Source organism: Chamaea fasciata, unplaced genomic scaffold (genome assembly GCF_029207755.1).
Source record: "Chamaea fasciata isolate MVZ Bird 193981 ecotype frontalis unplaced genomic scaffold, bChaFas1.0.hap1 SCAF_12, whole genome shotgun sequence".
Lineage (NCBI taxonomy): Eukaryota > Metazoa > Chordata > Aves > Passeriformes > Sylviidae > Chamaea > Chamaea fasciata.
This window is the reverse complement of record NW_027094097.1, coordinates 4600595-4621867: the sequence shown is the minus strand read 5'-3', so window position 1 is coordinate 4621867 and position 21273 is coordinate 4600595. Positions and strand designations below refer to the sequence as shown.

The 21273-nt window shown below is 40.7% G+C and overlaps 1 protein-coding gene across 1 annotated transcript in view; it reads right to left on the bottom strand.

Moving 5' to 3' along the window:
• ADCY7 (adenylate cyclase 7) overlaps nt 1-21273 on the bottom strand; it is a 58991-nt gene that overhangs the window by 17972 nt on the left and 19746 nt on the right. The window contains exons 5-12 of the mRNA XM_066194237.1: nt 13355-13891; nt 11868-12068; nt 9647-9811; nt 8708-8857; nt 6311-6459; nt 5879-5990; nt 3427-3554; nt 3050-3208 (exon numbers count right to left, since the gene is read on the bottom strand). Of these exons, the coding sequence (XP_066050334.1) occupies nt 3050-3208; nt 3427-3554; nt 5879-5990; nt 6311-6459; nt 8708-8857; nt 9647-9811; nt 11868-12068; nt 13355-13525 (1235 nt within the window). The 5' untranslated portion in view covers nt 13526-13891. The remainder of the gene's footprint in view (nt 1-3049; nt 3209-3426; nt 3555-5878; nt 5991-6310; nt 6460-8707; nt 8858-9646; nt 9812-11867; nt 12069-13354; nt 13892-21273) is intronic.

The window sequence follows — 21273 nt, the reverse complement described above, 5'->3', positions numbered from 1 at the left end:
GCAGGCTCACACACAGGTTGTGAGAGCGGCGGGGAAAACCCACGAACAGAACACAAGCAAGGATTTCTTTGTGCTAGAAATGCACGAGGGTGGGGAGAGACACACACAAAGTCTGGGAAAAGAAAGCTGGGGAAGGTTTTTTGTTAACTCTGAGATTTCTGAAAGTCTGCCTTTTCTGACTGAAACAATCTGAGAAAAAAAAGCAACACAGCAACAACAATGCACTTCTGACGAGAGCAGCCAGGATTTTTTTGTACCTATTCACACTTTCCCTTAAATGTTGTTTCACTCAGTATCCCAAATCATGTATTTCCACATAAGTTATGAGTAATATCTTTCCATATAATTTCTCAACAAGAGACTGGAGGGAGTACATAAAGTAACATTTCTTAAGTTCTACTTTCTCATTGTTCATCTTCCCATGCTTTCCTCACTCTTCTTTGGCATGGAGGGCTTAGACACTGTCCTACAATCCCATAGCTCAGGGCTGGGAAAAGCACAATTCCAGAATGGAAACTGGGAGTGTGCAGCACTGCTGCCTAACCACAGAGAGCAAGGGAATCACTGTCCCATCCAACCTCCTTCCTAAAGCTGAACATAGGTTTGCAGGAAGGTAATGTGTCCAAGACCTGAAAACTACTGGCTGTAGCTTCTAAGAAGGAAGAATAAAAAATTCCTCAGTACTTTTTAAGCCAAGAGTAAAAGCTGAATTGCAGATGGTGCATGCTTTTATTTGTTTACTGGTAATTTTCTCAAAAAAAAAATTTTTACCTTGACTACACACTTGCAATTAAGGAGAGCTTTCAAATCTGAAACTTTAAAGTTTGCTCTAAAACATCATTTTCTTCCACAGAGGCTGGGGCATTCTGGGTGAAGCCTGGGCCCTGAGCCTTAAAACACAGCCATGTGCTGCAGAAAGTTTGCTGTGCTTTTCCACTTACTCCAAAAGCAGCGCATTTGTTCACTACCCACCATTTCCATTTTACCAAGCTTCCTCTCCTCTCTCCCTCAAATCACACACTGCCGTAGGACATTTCCAATTTCACTGCAAACTTCTTTTCAAAGTAGATGCCAGTGATCTGTCAGCAGTTACTGAGTCTTACTGGATTCCAGGATAAGCACATCACTGGGAGCTGCTCCCACAGGCAAGCTGGAGCACGCACTGCTGCCCTTGCTATGCCAGGACAGGACACCCAGCACACTGCGCCCAGTTTCCTATGCTGACAGGAGAATAACACATGCTGAGCTTTCAGGCACTTACACATTAGAGAGAACTGGTCATAAGTGCAATTTTTTTTTTAGTTTTGGTTTTATGCTACTCCTTTCTGCTTTAATAGTGCATTACACTGTTGTGAATGTAAATAATTTTTAAAATCACAAGGAAGATGAACAAGGGCACTCTGTCACTGGAAGGAAAATACTTATAAAGCAATAAGTTTTCCTGCATCCTTTCAAAAGTCTTTAGAAACTCAAAATAAGTATGCTTTCTATTTTAAACAAAAACCTCTAGCTGGTTCCTAATGAAAAAACTGCTTCCAAAGGACCAGGACTAGCTAACATTGGAATGAGGAATCTCCAACAAGTAATTTCCCTGAGGAGCAGGAAACAAATACAATGTAACATTTAGATAGTGAATAATACGCTTTTCACCCTGTCAGGCTCAGTCTTCCACAAGTGGAAGTTGTTTCCTCTGGCCAGTTTTGAAACACAAGATGAGTGAATACTACACAGCTATAGGTAGAAGAAGTAACAAGGATGTTTCTGAATCAGCATGACAAACTAAACCAGCTTAATTTTACCAGTTTATCAACTATAAACCTGACAACCGTAAGGGAATAATCAGTTTTCAGGATTAGGCAAAGGTCCTAAACGTGACTAACAAAGTATGCTTTTGTGCCATATCCAGAGTCATGCTGTTTGCTTTACCAACAAAAGAAACTTTACAACTCTGTATTCTTGTTTAGTCACGCTGAATCAACACACTAAACCCTTCACCCTGGCTGGCAGTACTGTTAACCAAGCTCCAAGTAGTTTTCTTTCTGTTTCAGTCACCAATGCAACAAAGTATTTTGATATTCTTAACCCCTTATCACTTGATAAATCACTTTAAATTTTAAATTACAAGCATATACCTAAAAGCTGTCTGAGGTAGAGAAATAATGTCACTGGTTAGAACCACTTCCTAAAAGAAACCAATTTACACAGACTACCATGACAAAAAAGCATGGTCTGATGTGGTAATGAAAAATGGAGAAGTCTTATAATGGCCTTTTTTTAGTGTAAACTACCGAAATAAGAAGAGGGGGGAAAAAAAAAAAAAAAAGTCTCTTAGGTGAATTCTAATCCTTAAATTTAATTTAGAAAACAAGAAAAGAGTATGCTTTCCTAAACGAGGAAAATGCAAATGCTGGTCGTTTTGAAAAACATTTATATTTGTTCTGTTCAATGAGCATCTTTAAAAGGCTACAACAGACCAGCCTCAGACCCAACCCTTGTATCACTGAGCAGCACATGGCAAATTATATTCCTGCTCTGCCTCAATCCTCCCGTTCAGCACTACTCCCTTCCCTTCGTTCTGCCCGTGGCAAATGCACAACAGACAAGAGCTCCAGACTCCCCTTGCTGGGATACTGCCCTTCAGGGTGCATTTTAATTTCTGAGTTGCCTGTGGGGTTTGAGTGGTGGGAGTGGTGAATATAGAGCTGATATAAATCAAGTGGGACCGATCAATACATTAGCAGAAACACTGGGTAAAGACACAGCTTGGCCTTGTTGACCCAAGGAGCACAACTGCTCTTTAGCTAAACTCACAAATGTAGAATTATCTCTGTGTACAGCCCAGATTAACTAACACAAGGCACTGCTGAAGACACATGTTTCTCCCACGCGGGGAAGGTCCAGAAGCAGTCACTCGCCTAAGAATAGAATTTTATAGCTGATTGAAAAGGCAATCAGAAAGTATGAACGTTTTACAGCTCTGCTGAGCACACATCAGTCCTGTTTCCAGCATGCCAGGGTGAGGATGTGTGCCGTGGCAGGGAGAGCTCACCCCGGCACTCCGGCGGACTCCATGCGGTTGGCCAGGGACACGTCGTGCGACCACACGTCGTACTGCCACTTCCTCAGGCCGATCACCCCGCACAGCACGTTCCCAGAGTGGATCCCAACCCTCATGTTGATGTCCACGCCCGTGGCTTCTCTCACCTGCCTGGGGAGGCAGCAGGGAGGGGATTAGAGCAGGACACTCGGCATTTCTTCTGCATTTAGTCTCACTATACACTTGGTGCAAAGACGAGACAAACTTATGGTCAAAACTGTGCAGCTACAGCTAATAAAGACACTTTGAATGTTGACAGGAAAACTGATTACCTAATTCAATATCTGCACAGTATCTGTATTTTAAGCAGCCTTCTGTGTAATACTTACTTTATTGCTTCACACATGTCGAGCCCCATTTTAACGCAGTTCCTGGCATGAACTGGTAAAGACACTGGCAGGCCTGAGACACAGTAGTAACAGTCTCCCAGGATTTTTATTCTCATGCATTCGTTCTCCTGCAAAATCACATCAAACATTTTTAACAGGAAAAAATTGACTGCAAGTAGGGTAACAGCTCCAAAGGCTCTGGTTTGAGAAAGTCAGGCTTTGCTCAGTCCTTGTTGAAGCAAAGCTTACTTCTTTTTCCCCACATCTGAATGCCTGGACATTGCTCACTGGAGAGAACAAAAATGACCCCTTAAAGCAGTTCTGAAATAAAACCATCTTGTTAGTTTAATTTTATTTATAGTTTTTTCAATTGCACAGAGTTCCGAGAAAAAGGTGAGAAACTGTCACAGAATTTACCATCTAAAGGATGAAATCTGCTTATCTATCTTTTAATCTTCATCTGAATTATAGGCAGTTTTCCCTCTATTTTTACATGACAGCTTCATAAATAATAGTGTGAGGTGTCATAAAACCTTCCAGCAGTGAGGGAAAACTTAGAAATTCAGATGCCCAACCTGATAGCTGTGCAGATGCAAAATGGAGAATTTTTTGTTATTTTAAACGTGACTGAAGAGGAAGCTGGCACACACTACAGCTTGCTATTGCTAATAAAAAGCCCACAGTACTAAATGGCAGCAAAAAAATAATAATAAAAAAATATCCTAACTGTGCAACAGAGGATACTGCTGCCAGTGACTGGCAGGAGAGAGAAAAAAGCCTCTGATACTGTCTTTTGTTAACACCTTACTGAATAATTTTAACTACAAAGGCTGCAAGCAAGCCAGGGCTAATTCTGCAAGGCTGTGTGGTGTTTGACAAGCAGAGATGACTTAATTTGGGCCAACCAATACCTCCAGCTCTTCGACCCTACCTGCTGTGGGAACACAGTTCCTAAATCAACTCCAAAATCAGCCCAAATGTGTGGCAATTTCCCAAGATGAGCTGTTCTCCCTCATCACTTAAAGCCTTTAGGGAACATCCATCATTCTCCACATCTTTATCCATCCCAGTGGGTTCTGAGCAGTGCCACAAATGACAAGCTCAGAGGGATCAGCAGGGAAACCCGGCCCTGGTTTAGAGCTGCTGCACTTCAGCATCCAGCTCAGTGTCCAGCTTACCCATCAATTTTTATTAGGTAAATTGGAGCTTGCAACATTTGTACATTATGGAAAAGATGACAGAATACTCTCTGGCAGAACAGAAATAGCACAAAAAGCAGGAACCTCTTCTCACAGCTCAACCACAGAGTTGCAAAAGACCTTGACTCACTAAATCCAGACATTAGAGTGCAATTTGCAGACAGCAGTGAGAAATTAAAATGCATCACTCAAAATCTAGAATTTTTTCTATTTTTGTATCTGCAAAACAGTTCTAAAACCTGACCAAATGTGTTTAACCTCAGCTTCTACTTCAGCATTAAAAGAAATTTTGCCATTTGGCAACTAAGATGACATAACTTACTCTGCCTTTATAGCTGCTTCACATCAATACAGTTGCAATAGATATAGAAAAACTTCGATTTCTCAGTACATAAACACTTAACAGCAACTATATTCAGATAAATGCAAAGATTAGCCAGGTCGTTTAGTCAAAAATGTTACTGGCATCTTAGTCAGGTTTTAATCAGTAGCGCATTTAAGAATTTATTCAATGATATCCACAAGGGTTTAATTATAGAAATTTCCCTCCTCTGCTACATTAATAATTTTAGAGTTTTCCAACTTTTTCTGACAAATTTTTAGGATTTCATGAACGCAACACACAAACACGTAGGTGATAGAGCCCCTGCAATGTGAGAAATAAAAACCTGAGTTAGTGATTACAGCTGCAAAAGATTAACCTCAAGCAGCACCTGGAAGTGGTAACAATTCCTGCCAGGCTGAAGGGTCAGTGTTGAGGGTCTGTCTTAATAGGAACCATTTTAAACTATTCCCCATTCTTACACTTCTTTGTAAGCATCCATTAATAACAGGAAGCTTTCTTTATCTCACTCCTGAGCTAAAGAACTCTTTGCCTGATGCCTCTGAATATAAATGTGTGTCTGGGAGTTCTCCATTTGTGGAGTCAAACAAACCTTCGAGCTGAACACAGCAAAGCTCTCAGTGGAGTTTGCACAGACCCTCCTAGAGCCCTGCTGCATTTCACTTATCACCATCAGATGATTTCCTACATCAGACAGATCAACCTCCACACCCAAGAACTGGAACTACAGCAGCAACTTGTTAAGTTTCCCGGTTTTGTTTTACATTTTCTTTTAATGTGATTTTGCCAGTTAACTTTAAAGCAAAAGCAGTCTTCCTGACTTCAGGCCTAACACCCAGCTGGCTCCTGTTGGGCAAAAAGATTTCTTTTTCCAAAAGCCTTTATCCTGCAGCACGAACTGTAAACCTACCTTTGCAATCTGATCAAACTTTCCAAAGAGTTCATTCAGCATCACCACGAGTTCCTTAGGAGAGCAATCACTGGCAAGGCGAGTGAATCCTACGATGTCTGCATAAAGAATGCTAGACAAGAGCAAAAGGAAAAAACAGGAAAAGTGAAAGACGATGATACATCAATTCCACAGCCAGCATAACTTTTGAAATGCATTTAACAGAAAACAGCTCTCTCCTCTTTGGGAAACAACTCCAGCAAAAAGCGTTCAAGTATCTCCCCTGACTTAAAAGACAGCACACCAGTTCAACACACATCATCTTCCCGTAACAGGAAAGCAGCTCACTTCAGCCTGCAAGTCTGCCTTCGGATTTTAACTTCACTGGACCATATGTACTGATAAGAATCAGAAGTTTATAGTAATACAATTATTTCTAGGGTTTCCACTTACCTAACATTTTGGTGCCTTTTTACATATAGGCTGTGGAAGTTGTTGTCATGCATTTGCCTGTTGTCATTAGTTTCCTTCAGTCGCTCAATGATTGCCAGCTTCATTTCCATAGAGATATGAGCAGGCAGGATGGATAAAAGCAAATTTTCCTAAAAAGCGGGGCCGGGGGGGGGGGGGGGAGGGGAGAAATAAATATGCAAAATTATTACCACAGCAAGTTTGAAACTGCAGATCTCTACTGACTGCAAGAAGGTATTAAAAACAAAACAAAACAAAACAAAACAGCCTTTATTCAAATAACTTTTTAGTGATGCATGTCAGGTTTTCCAGAAGATATTTTTACGTTGCTGTTCTCCAAATTATTGATTTCACAGTTATGTTGCTTATTTCTTCTTCTGTTCCTTGTTGCCTAGGTGGGACATCCCTTTGTAGCCGTGAAACACACACACACAGGAATGTCAGTATTTAGTAGTACATTTTCTGGATAAATTACATTTTCTTTTGTCCACTAATGTCAGTGTTACGTTGGCATTGTCTGATAAAGCTTCTGTAAAAGCTTATGTTTTGTACCTAACAATCTCTTCAGTATTAGAAATATTTGTAAATTCTCAAATGCTGGAAAAGCAGCAACAGATACAGAAGTATCAGCTACGTGCTGCTGTAGCTAAACTGAAGCAGTGCCACTGAAATGAAATCTTTTGAACAGAACGAGAAACAAACTCCTCCAAACCGACTTCCATTGTTTGGCTACTCAGGGCTCCGTTTTACACCGGCTCTCACTCAAAAGCCCGTTCTTCAAAGAAGGCCCTGGTAAGCTGCTGGGCAGAAGAAGATGACAAAAAAGAGAATACTTTGAGTGAGGAAAGGCTCTCCCACCGCAGAGATGGAAGAGGAAATGTTGTGTGGAGCAGCTACAAGCAGGAACGTTTTCAGACAATATCAACAGCAGGATTAACACATTGTGCAGCCAAGTAAAATGCTAAATGCTTTCCCCTGGGACCAAGTCCTTGTCCCCTTTTCCAGAATTTCCAGCCAGTGAGCTGCCAGGGTTATTTAACAAGTGCATGCCCCCGAGAAGAAATACCCCGGGACCACAGTGGAAGAGACACTCCTTGAGCATCAAGTACTCGCCTACACAAGGTATAGGCAGCAGTTCCGTTTGAGACTGACCCCAGAAATAGCAACACCTCCTTTCCCTCAGCGACTGTTTTGGTACGAGGAGAGCCAACCCCGGGAAAGAATTTAAACTGACAGCCGAATAATCCCAGGGAATACGACAGGGCCATTGGGTGGCTGACACAGCAAACAGTTTTCAAGGAAGCAATCAGGAACCCTGAGCTGCAGTTCTCACATCTTTTGCGCAGAGTAAAAGTGGGTGGCAGAAAGGATACTCAGAATTGCCTGACAAATTGCTACATGGATGAAAAGAAAGCCCTCCATAGGCTTAAGCACATCTCCACTTCAAACAAGCAACCATTTAAAAAAACCTATCCCCAAACCAAAGTCCTGAACACCCGTGGAAGTGAGCACATTGCCCAGGAAATGACAGCACACGGCCTGAGTAAGGTGATCAGAGGCTTCCCTGGCAGCTGCGGGGGGAAATTCTCCCAGGGCTTTCATGCAGATTTGTCATCTCATCTCACAAGATTAGCATCAGAGTACACATCGCACCAGCAGTGTGGACTTTTCTTCTTTCCAGTTTGATCAGGTCAGTCACTATTCAGCCCCTTCTTTTTATCTAATAACTGGTAGAGCCTTGTAGAGCGCTTCTTAACCCTACTGACACCAGGAAAGGTGCCCCAGCTTCAGCATCTCTCTACAATCCTTCCTCAGTAGGAAATTCATGTTCCTTGCCTATTCTTTGAATACCACTGGAGTTTATGGAGTTGAATATGTTAGTCTAGTATTTGATTTTCTTTCTCCCTTCGCATCCAATTTTCTCCTTTTAGCGAAGGAAAGACAGTTTATGAGACAATAAAATATAAGAACAAATAATATTTTTGAATTCAATGCAAAAAAGGTGACCAAGGGAAGCATAAAACTAACTGCTAAAATTACCTTGCAAGTAATTTCAGGGCATTAAGGGTATGTCCTCTTAAGTTACCTTAGGCCAGTCCCAGGAACATTTTATTCTAGGAAAAAAGGAACTAAATTGACTGGCAATTACACTGCTGTTACAAATATTGTGATTTTCACGTAGACAAGCCCCAGAAAACAGCTTCCTCCCATTAACTTCCTTCTTTTGTTACAGATGGCACAACTTTTATTTTTGACTCTAGGTGGGTATCTCAAAGATTGGCCCAAGCCTTCCGACATGGATTAGTCACGAACCTTACGAATTTATACAGACTTTGGAAATGAAAACAAGCAATCCATAACATGAACTAGCTCACTCACTTGTTGCCTCTTTTCAATCTTCAGTTTCATTCGGACCTGAATGCACTTTAAGGTGTATCTGTACAAATCCCAAGAAGCAACCTGCATCTGGCGTTTGTGAAATGCACCCATGAAGTTGCCACAAAGGAAAATTACAGCATTGGCAAGGAGCTGCACAAGAAGAAAAATATTTACCTACTGCAGGGCAGTCATTGATACTTCACTAACACACATATTAGTACCATGAAAACCAATCAATCCCGGACCATGTCTCATTTCCTCTTACCCCATCCCATAACAAACCCTTGTTGCTATTACCCAGGTTGGACCTGGCAGCTATAACCTAACTTTCACATTCTCAGGCAGAATAATGAAACAGAAAATCCTGTGATATCATTTAACATTGATTCGCGGGCAGCAGTGTTTGAGTTGTGGAAAAGCAGTGCACAAACTCCTGCATCGGCACACTGTGTGGAGTCTGGCCCACGCCTGCATGGAATGAGCTGGGGTGCTCCTTGGAACACACCCTGCTGAGGAGTGGTGGGAGCCCTGAACGCAGCGAGAGGCACTGCCAGGCTCTGCTGACACCCCAGGGCAGCAGTGGCCCTTTTGATCCACCCTGTGGGCAGTGCCGGGTGAAGGTGGGTAGACCCACCTGAAAGAGCACAGATTGGTTAGAGTGACAGTGACTAAGCTAGGCATGTTTTTAACAACTTAGTTTCAAAGTGAATATAACAACCTTGCTTTTTTCCACTTCCATCAGAAAAACAAAATGCACTATAGATTTAAAAAATTGCAGTTTTACAAAAAAGCCCAAGGGTTTTTGGGCCCAAGCTCCAAATCCACGAACTTGAAACATCAATGTGGAAGTCTGGAACTTTTCTAAACAGAACAGTTATGCCAAAAGCAAAGGGTAACACGACTAGGGTATTTCATTGTGTAACCAAGTTATTCGCTTACCTGAAATAGAAAGGATTCCTTGTTTTCTTGAGAAGTCACACTTACCACAGTGCTTAGAACAATAATATGGGAGAGAGCAGAAACAACACTAATTATGACAGCACCTCTCATCCCAAAGGGCAGCATGGTATAAACTGTGAAGATTATGAAGAGAAAGAATGGCACCTTTGGAAAGAAAAAGGAAAAATAAAAAAGAATCACACATACATGTTATTGGGTGAATCCCAAAATCCCTACAGAAATAGGAGCAAAGTAGTAGGATCTTTGATCGGTTTCAGGCTGAACAATTGGATATTGACATTTCAAAACACAGTCAAAACCATAAGGGCGGTGGTAGTTCTAAGAGTTCTGAGGGATTAACAGCTATAGGTTCATAGACAAGACGGGTTAACATGACATATCACCTATAATTTTTTCACTTTTCCTTGCCCTTTATCCTGAACCTATCCTTTACAGCTGGAGATGCACTTTGGATACACTTTGTACTCACACATCAGGGACAGTGTGTTGCAAGGGTAGCAATACCGAATGGAACCAGATTTCTCACCTGCTAGAAACTATTTTTCTAATTTTAACATCACCCAGTCACGTGTGTACGTTTGCTTCGTGTTTGATAAAAACCAAAAATCCAACCAATACTTCCTGGTCCTCCCACAAGAGGATAACCTTTATTACCACTAACCACATATTTAGCTCCACAGGTTTTACAAAATGCAGAACTAAACTGCTCCAGATCAGTGGGAAGGTCTGTAAAACTTAAATCCGTATTTATAGACCTGTTACAAATGTTAGCTTATATATATATGGAAACTAACAACCCTGATCAGAGGAATATATTGCAGCATTCCTGGCTCAGCTCCATCTCACCACAGCAACTCAACTTGTGCCATTCCAGAAAAAAAGCTTCCTTCGAGGAAGTCTCAAGGTCCAGTCTGCCCTTAAATATTTTCCCAGAATAGATAGTTTGACCGGCACAACAATAATCAGAAAAACAGGCAAATAAAAGTTTTAATTCAATGAAAATATTTTTCTGTGTACATCTTACTATTTTAGCTGAAGTAAAAACATATTTTTCTTCCGTATTTGCAACCCCCGTCACACAATGTTGCGAATGCTGTGTGATGGTTTTATAAGAACAAGCAAAGGATGGACAAGCAAAGGCCATACCTGCATTTAAACAGTAGCTTTAATTAGTGATAAATTCATAACTTGAGGAGAAAATCTGAAATAAATCTATTCACTTTTCAGAGTAGGGCGTCCTTACATTTTAGACTTAAAATCAATATGAATGAATTATGACCACATGACGACACCACACTGGCTTGCAGCACTGAAAACAGCAAAACCAAATCTTGCTTTGTTACATATTTGCATTTATAGTTAAGAAAAAATTTTTTTGGGGGGAGGGAGGGTGGTTCCTAAGGTAATAGGCACTTCCTTAAGTTAAAAAATACTGAACAGCAACTTTAAATATACAGTGCTGGATCCAGGCCATAAGGCAAATCAGATTTTGGTTGTTTAACTGATAATTTATATCTTTCTTTATTCAAATAAAGAAGGGAAGGGGCAGAGTTCATAAAACAAGATTAAAAGTCATTTTTATTTAATTAAAACTCTTCTGCTTGCATTATTAGATCTTAGGAGGAGTTTCCTACAAATTATGATATTTTTGGCTTCATGAAATCACCCATCTTCTGATCAGAGATAGCAAGCAATGAAGTTTAGCCACACCCAGCAATGCCAGGATGTGTCATTAATCCTTATTGTTCACTTCACCTCTCCCAGTGACTTAAAAACCTGCTCCCTAGGGCACACCCAGCTCTGGAGTCCTTCATACATTTCTTGAACACCTCTTTGACCCAAATAAATTAACAAAGCAAGTATTATTAACAAAAAAGTTACTCACACATGGATTCCCGGTAATTAAAATTTGGTAAGAATCCTAAACAAAAATCCAATTCAATTACAATTTAAAGATGCGATTCCCACATAGGTTTATGCAATTATCCTGGTTTTTTCGCTGAAATGTATTTTCGCTATAACATAGAATACCAACTAAAAATTACTGCAATAAATCAGTAAAGCCAATTTTTAAAAGTTAACCCAGAGGAGTTATTATGGAGTTACAACCTTCTGAAAGACTAAAGCACACAAACACATTCATACAGACACATCCACAGCCAGTTCTGTGCAAGCACCCGAATGAACGCAACACACGTACCTGTTCCCACAGCTGATAATCACTTCCTTTTTCGAAAAGGGAGACATATCCCACGGTGAGGAAGCAGATCCAGATCATGACTCCAAAGAAGGTGAGCCACCTGCGGAACAGGGATTCCATGCACAGCAGCAGGTACATGACTGCAAACACGGCCAGGGCAGCGCACACCGCCACGATGAAGGCAAGGTGGGAATGCGCTTCCTGCAAATGCACAACAAAGATTACAGCTGGCCCAAATGTCCCCTCTGGAAAAATGAAAAACGCATCCATACTGCCCTGGAAACAGCTTGGATACCCTTGAAATAAGTTTACCTGGGTTTTTAAGTAGATTAGCTGAGGCAGCACGAACACTTTCTGATATTCACACATACAGAAATAATACAATAAGTACTATTATAGATACTCATTCTACCCCAGTTCCACCATTATTATTTTCCAAACTAGCTTAAAAGGCAATCCCCAAATCATTAAGTTCTAACTATACTGTATCTATAACGCAGATGTACCCAAAGAAATATATTTAGAGTTCAAACTTTGCTAAAGAGGAGTGCAACAGTGCTCTAAGTTTTACAGAAGATAAATTGTTAAAAAACAGCGTTGCTGCTTTTTTCCCTTCCTAAAAAATAAAAGGTAAAAGGGATAAAAGTACAACTGTTAAGATCTGATTTGCTGCTAAGGAGAGACTTGAAGACCCTTCATCATGAAGCACAGTGTTTGTAAAGCACTGTGAAAAGGCAATGAAGGATTATTACGGCTACTTTACTACCTTTTTGCTTTACTACCCTTACCACCTTTAAATCAGCTCCTCTTCTTACCAGCTGTCAGCTGGGCTTGTACAACACCAAATTTCATTACAGAAAATCAAATTACACTGCATAACAAAAAAAAAAAAAATCTTTCAGCTGCATCTTTTCTATGCCTATAGGATCACCACTCTTTGCTAACTAAATATTCCACTGATCAGCCATTGTACTGGGAGATTCCTGTTGTGTTAAAAAAAAAAAAGAGAGAGAGAGAGAGGGGGAAAAAAAGGAAATTCACATCTACAAATCTTTTAAGAAAAAAATCACCTCAGGAATAACCTGATGAAAAACCAACAAGTCACCATAATACTTTATATTTCTTAGATTACTCTTAAAAACATATGAGAAATGCAGGGCATTTTAACTCATGTTCTTGTTCCTTCCCTTTTAGTACTTACTATCATAGCTACCATTCAGTATAGCTTAGGATTTGTTCCTAATATATAGAAAGGAAAAGCAATCCTTAAAGTATCTGTGCATGTGCCTGACAGCCGTGTCCTCTTTTCCCATCCTTTCAAAAACATACACAGCATTACATGCACAGGTACTTGATATCTTTCAGCACTGCAACTTTGATACCGCGCGGCTCAAAATACTATATAGCCAAAAATGTTTAGTGTGCCGTCAGGGCGGCTCCTTATCACCTCTGAAAGCATTGAACACACACAAAAGAAGTTTACTCACAGCAGTAACAAAAAAGATAATAATTAGAGTCGTCCAGAAGAGGATTGCAATGAAGAGCAGCAGCAGCAGGAGGGGATGCTGCTGGCTGGTGTAGCGGTACTTCTCGTAGAGCGGGTCCGATATCCTGCAGTCATCGCTCTCGTTGAAGAAGTATTTCCCTTTAGCTGGCATCTTCTCCCAGGCTGGCTGCTATTTCGCTCAGTTCCCAGTGCACACAATGACACAGCTGAAGCCACCGCTTCAAAGAGAAGTTTTGTTGTTTCGCTGCTGCCCCTGTGATCTTCAGGCACACCGAGTAACTCACGTCCTCTGATTTTACTTCTCATGAGCATTAACTTCAGATTTCCAATGCAATCAAAAGCAAGAGTCAGCCTCCCCAAAACCACAGGCAATTCATCATCAGGTCTAAGCATGAAGCTCCAGATCAGCTCGCATCGGTGCCGATAGGTGTTTTTGTCATGAGGGGGTTTTTAATTATTACTTTGCAAGTCTCTAACTCCTTTCCATGAGCTCGAATCTCACTTCCTGGGATGAATCCTGCAGAGAGACAGGATTAGTAAATTCATAGTTAATCATACACAATGTTCCCCAAGGGAGAGGGAATAAAAACAGCTGATTCCTTAAACTTTCCTTGAACTTTCTACCTGCATGCTCTGACCAGTGAGCAAAAGCTGTGTGCTGCTGGTGGGTGGGAGCCCAGGAGCCTCGTGTGTGGGCAGTGGTGCTCACCGAGGGCTGCTGTGCTCACCTTGCTCTGGCAACTCAAACGTTTTCATGTACAAACGTACTGCATGGGCTTTTTCTCCTTTTGAGCAAATGACACAGCTCCCGTGAGCGTGCTGTGTAACTGAGTGCTCACAACTCTTTGGAAGTTGTGTGCATCTGTGTGTGTGTGTATACATAATCTTTAATCACAATACACTTTGCATTCTTTCTCAAAACATGCATCTTAAAAATTGAGAAATCCTCTTTTATTCATTTCACACTTTAAGGCATAGAAAAATGAGAAAAGAATACAGCTGTCCAAGCCAAAATTCATTAAACTTTTTTTTTTTAAAGATACTTAGCATCTAGTTCTGTATGTTTCATTCCACTCTAAGTAATACTGTTTCCAAGGCAATACATGTGTTCTGCTAACAATGAACTTTAAGGAAGAAATTGTATTGTTAATTTCTAATGACCAGTGTTTTTCACATAGGTTCACGAATATAGTTTATTCAGTGCTAAGAGCCATAAAAAAGAAGTACGGGGATGTGATGGAGGGAAGGCTGAAAAACAGGATTTCATGAGTCTTATTAAAACTTGCTAACAGGACCACAGCGTCTCTGCCACTTGACTGCCGTCACCATGGTGCCCAAGGCCACTGCTCCAGGGAGAAAGAACCCACTAAAACCCACTTGTTTTTTTTTCCTCAGAAAAGCCAAACCCCAGCCAGTTACTTTCAAACACCAAATGCTTAACTGCACACTGCACAATTCAGACTGCTTTCACACTAAGAGCAAGGAAAAGTTTCAGAAACCATACTGAGCAATTCCATCTCTGGTAAATAGAGCCAGACACTAACGTGCTATCCAATTATTAATGAGCAAGCAGACAAAAATAGATATGTCAACAGTGAGACCGCTTTCCCCCCAAAAAGTGTACTTTTGCAAAATGAGAAACTAGAATTTCTTTCTCAGAGTATAACACAAACTTGGATTAATCACAAAAAAGACCATATTGCATCACTCTTATTCAGTAATAGAATAAACTGACATATATATTAACATATTAATATGTATTCATGTATAACGAGCAAATAGAATTGAATCTTTCCCTTTTATAGTTAATGGTGTACTTAATGTCTCATCTGTAGTGGTTATTACTGAGCTTTTCACCATAATTAAAGTCCTCCCATTTTTCACTTACAAAAATTACTGTGGTACTCATACCATTTTCATGTGCAGAATAAAGGTCTTGAAAGAAGTGTGAATCTCAGAAACTGCTGACACTTAAAGGAGAGATGAAGAAGAAATTGAAACATTTGCATGATGTTTTACTGCATTTTCCAGAAGTCAAAGGTAACTGCACTTGGGTGTAAGCCATTTTTTTCCTGAAAAAGAAACTCTCAGAAGATGTGCACGGGGGCAAGTATTTCAATCTGAATTTGTCTTTCAGTAACAAAGACAACACACTCCAGACAGTGGGGAGGTTTGGCCTCTGATGCAGCAGAGAGGCAGAAGCTCATGAAACAGCCTGAGGAATTCCTTAACCACGGGGCTGGGGTGCAGGAACTCACTCTGCCTGATGTGAACGACTATGTGAAAGAGACGACAGGCTTGCCATCCCAGTTCCTTCTCAAAGTGTATTTCAGAACAAAAACGATGAAGATCTTCTTTAATATACTTGCAGAAATATGATTTTGATGGTGATTTTTATGATATAGAGGTATTTTGAGGGGGAACTTTATTTTTCCAATTAGCAGAATCCATCTTCAAAAAATAATTATTGATTGCTAAGCCAGAATACATTCACAATTATGTGGAATAAATTATCCTGTTTACTTAATATTAATAGTAATACTTCATATTATCCTGGGCTACTTAATATTAAAATCCAGAAAAATCACTTCACAGCTTGCTTTCTGTAACTTCTTCTGACTGTGTCAATGAAAAAACAGTACCAAGGACAATGTCTGTTCTACAGGATTGTACTGTGTGGCTGTGGTTCAGTTATCTGATACTCAAAAAATGAAAAAATGGGTGCAGGGTCAGCTTGGAACTCTCTCTGAATATTACCGAAGAGTTTTACAGGACATCAAATTGAAGAGACATGTCTTTTCAATAGTCTAACCCATTTTAATAAAAAGAGATAGCTATCTCATTGATTTGTTTCTTCCTGGCTGATCTTCAGAGATATGCACCGCAAGTAATTATGAATGACCCCTGGGTCATACAATTTTCTCCTCAAAACTCTTGTAGGTAAAGAATCTCCCCAACAGTGCTTTACTGATTTACCAAGAAACCATAATGCATCGCATAAATGCTACTTTGAGATGAATAATTCAACTCCAAATTAGTTTCAATTTGCATCCCATGTTCCACTGCCACTACCACCTCCCAATTTAAAAGTCCCCACATTTTGTGTCTTTCCTCCTTTGAATTTTTTCCAACAGCCTTCTGGAAATGCAGAAGGTAGATTTGAGAGAGAGAAAAAGATTCTGTCATGGATGATACCACACACTGGAAGAAGGATCAACTCAACATGCTCCTGTTTAGATGTTTAAGGATCCTGTGACCACTGTGCACCACAGCACCACTTTCACTCTTTTTGGTCATCGTTTCTTGAAGGTTTGTTGTTATGACACACCAAGAGAGGTGTAACCCTGAGACAGCAACAGGCCACAAAAACCAAGGAACACTCCCAGAAGCACCAGGGGCAAACACACTGAGCCAAGTGGGGACAGGATCTGAGCTGTTGCCATAAAGCCATGGAGCTCTGATCATCAGCTTATCGAGAAAAAGCCTCATTTCCTTAAAAGCCTTCATTGTGTTTGGATGAAAAGGAGAAGGAATTGTCACCCAGATCAGGATATTTAAGGAAACAACCTCGGTAGTGCGGGTTAGAAACTGCACTGAGAACCTATGGGAACTGCCACCAAACACACTAATATGATTTAGACAAATCTGTGTGAGTTTCATGGCCATTTGAAAGCTAATTAACATGAAGAATTTATCCAGTGAATATGTAAGAACACTGGACATGTGAGAGGTATAAAACCTGGACAACAGAATACCTTCCAGAACATGAATCAAGACACCTATTACCTTCCAAACCCACTGTGTTTCAAGCTAGTGGGAACAAGGGTGTGCTCAGGTTCATCACCAGAACCTCTTCTAGGTTCAGTACTGGGCAAGACCTGACAAAAGCAGAGCCACCTTTCACCTGCCAGCAAAAAAGACAACACTCCTATCTCCCACAAATCTGAGTATTGCTCTGTGCTTTCCTCCCCGTAGATGAGAGTTTTCAAGCTCTGCTAAACTCTCCAGTCTCCTACTGACACATCAATAGAATTTTGTCACAAAAAATATGAAAGCAAATATTTAATTACTTTACCAGGCTTGGACTGAAGCTCTTTTGCTCTTCCAGGCTAGTTGAAACTGTCCACCATGCCTTTTGCCAATCCACCACGTTTTCTTAAGACCTTGCCTGGACTCAACAGCTGCAGAATAGCTACGGCCTGTCAGAGCCTGTGGAGGCCAAGTGTTTTAAAGAAACTCACACCAGCCCGGCAGTGTTGATGCACGGGGTAATTTCAGCCCCTTCCTCCCCAGAAACTGTCTGCATGGAGCAGTGTGAGGGCAGATGGGGAAGGGAAAAAGGGGAGAGCATCCAAGATGTGGAGAGAGCAGAGCACAAAGTCACTCATCCCAGGGAGCTCTCTGGAGCTCTGGCACAGAGAGCAGGCTCCCCTGAGCAATGCATGGTGGAGCAACAGAAAGAATGATGCGCTATCCGATACAGAAGTCGGACTGGAAACAACAAAGCAGCTCTTGGGGAGGCCTCCTTTACTCTCTGCATCTGCAGAGCATGAGCAGTTTCCGGGTGCTAGCTCAGTCACAGGCAGGGGAGTGGGCCTGGAAAACCTGCACCCTCCTGCCCAGCCTCTCACTCACACACCAGGAGGGACAGACAGTAGTCACATCCTCTTCCCCCTCTCTTGGGAGAATTATTCACAGCAGCTCCTGACCAAGTTAAAGCCTTTCCAAAGAGAATCCAAGTATGTTCTGGTTCTGGTTTTAATTTCAAAGCTCCTGATATATTCACAAGTGAACACACCCTCAGTAACCACCTGGATAATTTATAAAGTATTTTTTCTCTTAGTTGTTCATTTGCCAAGGACTCAAGACTTGATCACCCAGAGCTGCCTGGTTACCAAAGAGCAGTGTCTGAAATATTAAAACAAACCCTAATAGCAAGAACCAAATGAATCAATATAAATTGCCTTATTCCTCTCAATAACTTCTGTTTAAAAGCGAGCAGAACCACTTTCTTCATTTTTAACTACTACAGCACCAGACAGACAGTACAGTTTTGATTTCCATTCCATCTTTTGTTTCACACAAACAACAACAGTGTCCCTGAAATTACTTTAGCAATTTCCATGACAAGAATGATTGCTGACTGTAATTACCCATTAGCAGGTATTAAAGGGGAATCAGGAATCTATGGCCATGCAATAGAATAATTGAAGGAGATTCCTGGATTAATTATGAATCTCAAGAAAAAATAATCTCCAGTCTAGTGGACTCCACAACTAATTCAGTCTAGGAAATGAACTTCAGCAATCCAAACATACACCACAGGAAATACCATTCATGTTAAAGACAACACTCCTTCCTTTTAGACTTTGCTTTCAAATGCTAGCCTACAGCCACCTTAGCTTCTTCTACTCATGCAAAAGTATTGAGTGGAGAACAGGTGTGTTTTTAATGATCTTAATGATTTTAAGCAGTGAGTTTCTTTACAAAGGTGAACCTTTTTTAATTTATATTTTGAAGTTTTTCATGTTTAATTTCATGTTCCTTGATTACATTAAATTGCTGAGGGGCTCCTTCTGCAATACAGAAAAAAAAAAAACCTTACTTATATTCACCTTCTATTTTCTCACAAAAAGTGAGCATACCTACTTCAACACATCAGCACCCAGAACTACACTTACATTAAAAGTAGTCTGTCATTTGACTATCATCAGTGACACGACATCACTTAGGGTTTGCCCTTGAATGTTGAAAGCCACAGCAATGATAGTGCTAAGAAAGCATTGAAACTGATCTTTTAAATTCACATTCTTATTTCAGTAGATTGCTTCTTCCCAAAATGTTTGTTCTCCAATACTTTTTAAAGTAGGAATACGTAACGTGTTGTTTAATTTGGAAACAGTTTTTCAGTCTCTTGTACAAGTGGAAGATGCGGAAGAACAGAGGCTGTGGTTTCATAAGCACCAAGAGCTGGCTTTGACCAGCCAAAGGAGAAGGTCTCACCCATTCAGAGCCCCCCTCCTGTACCAGGTACCTGCACCAAGCTGCTGCTGGGCTCTCTGCACAGTCCATTCACAACACACAGCACAGAAAGCCAGTTTTGGCAGGACACTTCCCCGCCCGGCTGGGGGATTGCAGCAGGTAGCAGAGGAATGGATGAGCGCCGGAGCTGGCCCGGGGTTTGGAAAGGAAAAGCAAACCACAAGTAGGAAAGCAGGCACAGCAGTGAGCTCTTAAACTGTGACTCATCACTTCTCACAGGCCCTCAGCCTAAGGAAAAGAATATCAAGAAAGCCACTGCAAAAGCTGGGGGCAGGAGGAGGGTGTTTATTGCTCATTTTTAAATACCACTATTATTACAGGATGTGCTTTGAAGAAAAAGATTACAGCCACAGAAAGAAATCTCTGTGTCACTGATCCAGGTAGGACAGAAAATGGTGACAGAATATGGTTCAGAAAACTGGATGGTAATTTAAGACAAGCTCACAAGCTAAGTCAGTAAAAGAGAAAAAAAAAAAGAGTCCATTTAACCAGACTGATGCAACTGAACTACACGGGGGAGTTTTCTACTGTTCTAAGGTACTTTTTATTGTGAAAACACGTAATGGTTCAACCAACAAATCTATTAAGCCTTATAATTAAGTGCTGGGTCTGGCTCAGCAGGGCAGGGGAGGAAGCAGTCCTTTTAAAACACTGGTTTTCATAAGCAGCAAACTCCGGGGTGTAAAAAGATACATCACACCAGAAGGGAATTGAGCTGTGCTTTGCATCTTTCAAAACTAAGGTGTGTGATTATTTCTTTACTTCCTGACCCCCTGTCATATCTTACAGATAGATTTTCTGATTTTAGCTGATTTAAAATTGAACTTACCACTGCAAAAGTCAATATTCCCCTCACACTTTCAGTTTTCAGACCTATTTAAAATTCATGTCTTCGAACACAGTGTCCTCAGAAGCCAGGATAGTTTTTCACTGAGTAATTTCAGTGTAATTATATCACAAGCAGAGCGCTTGTGCCATTATAGAAAGTACTAAAACCTGCAATACTGAGCTATATAAACTGCAGAAGAAAAACCTGAAACACAGAACATTAAACTTCAACACCACGGGGAAAAATATTTTCAGCTAAGACAGGAATAGGGACTGAGTCTCTGTGTCTCTAAGCCCCAGTAATTTCTACGAGAATATCCCTGATTTTCACAGAAAGTAAAACTCCTGACATTTTCAGAACATCTGTTTTTTAAGAAAAAAAAAAAAAAAGCATCACTCTAGGTAATACTGAGCCTTTGCTCAGGCTGACAAGTTTTCTAAGCTCAATATAAATAGTTACACCTAGAATGAATTCTCTGTCACCTGTATTACAATATTTTGAATATGCCTCAGATAATCTATTTCAGTAAAGCAGTCAAGAAGCAGAATGGAAGTACCAGGGTGTAACTGGACTCTTCTATGACTAGATATAACAACAGATGTAGGAAAAGTAAAATAAATTACAAGAAAATTAAAAAATCGCTGTGAATGAGATTGTAATGGGCATCACACATTGCCCTCATTTCTTCCTGCCTCACAGTTATTTAAGGGGAATGAACAGCTCAACATAGAAATTAGTCTTGCCCACCTCTAGGGTAAATAATGTATTTGCACAGAGCAGGTGCAATGACAATATGGCACAGGACAGGGCAGGAAAAAGATAACACCTGCCCTGAGTAAGATAAGAAATCACTTCCCATTTCAGTGGAGTCCATCTAAAACCAGTGAAACAGAGAAGGAGGCCCCTCTCTCTCCTACCTACAAAATCCCCACCCCACTGAAGTGAACAGAAATACAAACTGGCAGCTGAAATTCAAGCAATGCACTCATATCAAAACCAACTTCGGTTTCCTGGATTTTTTTTTTTTT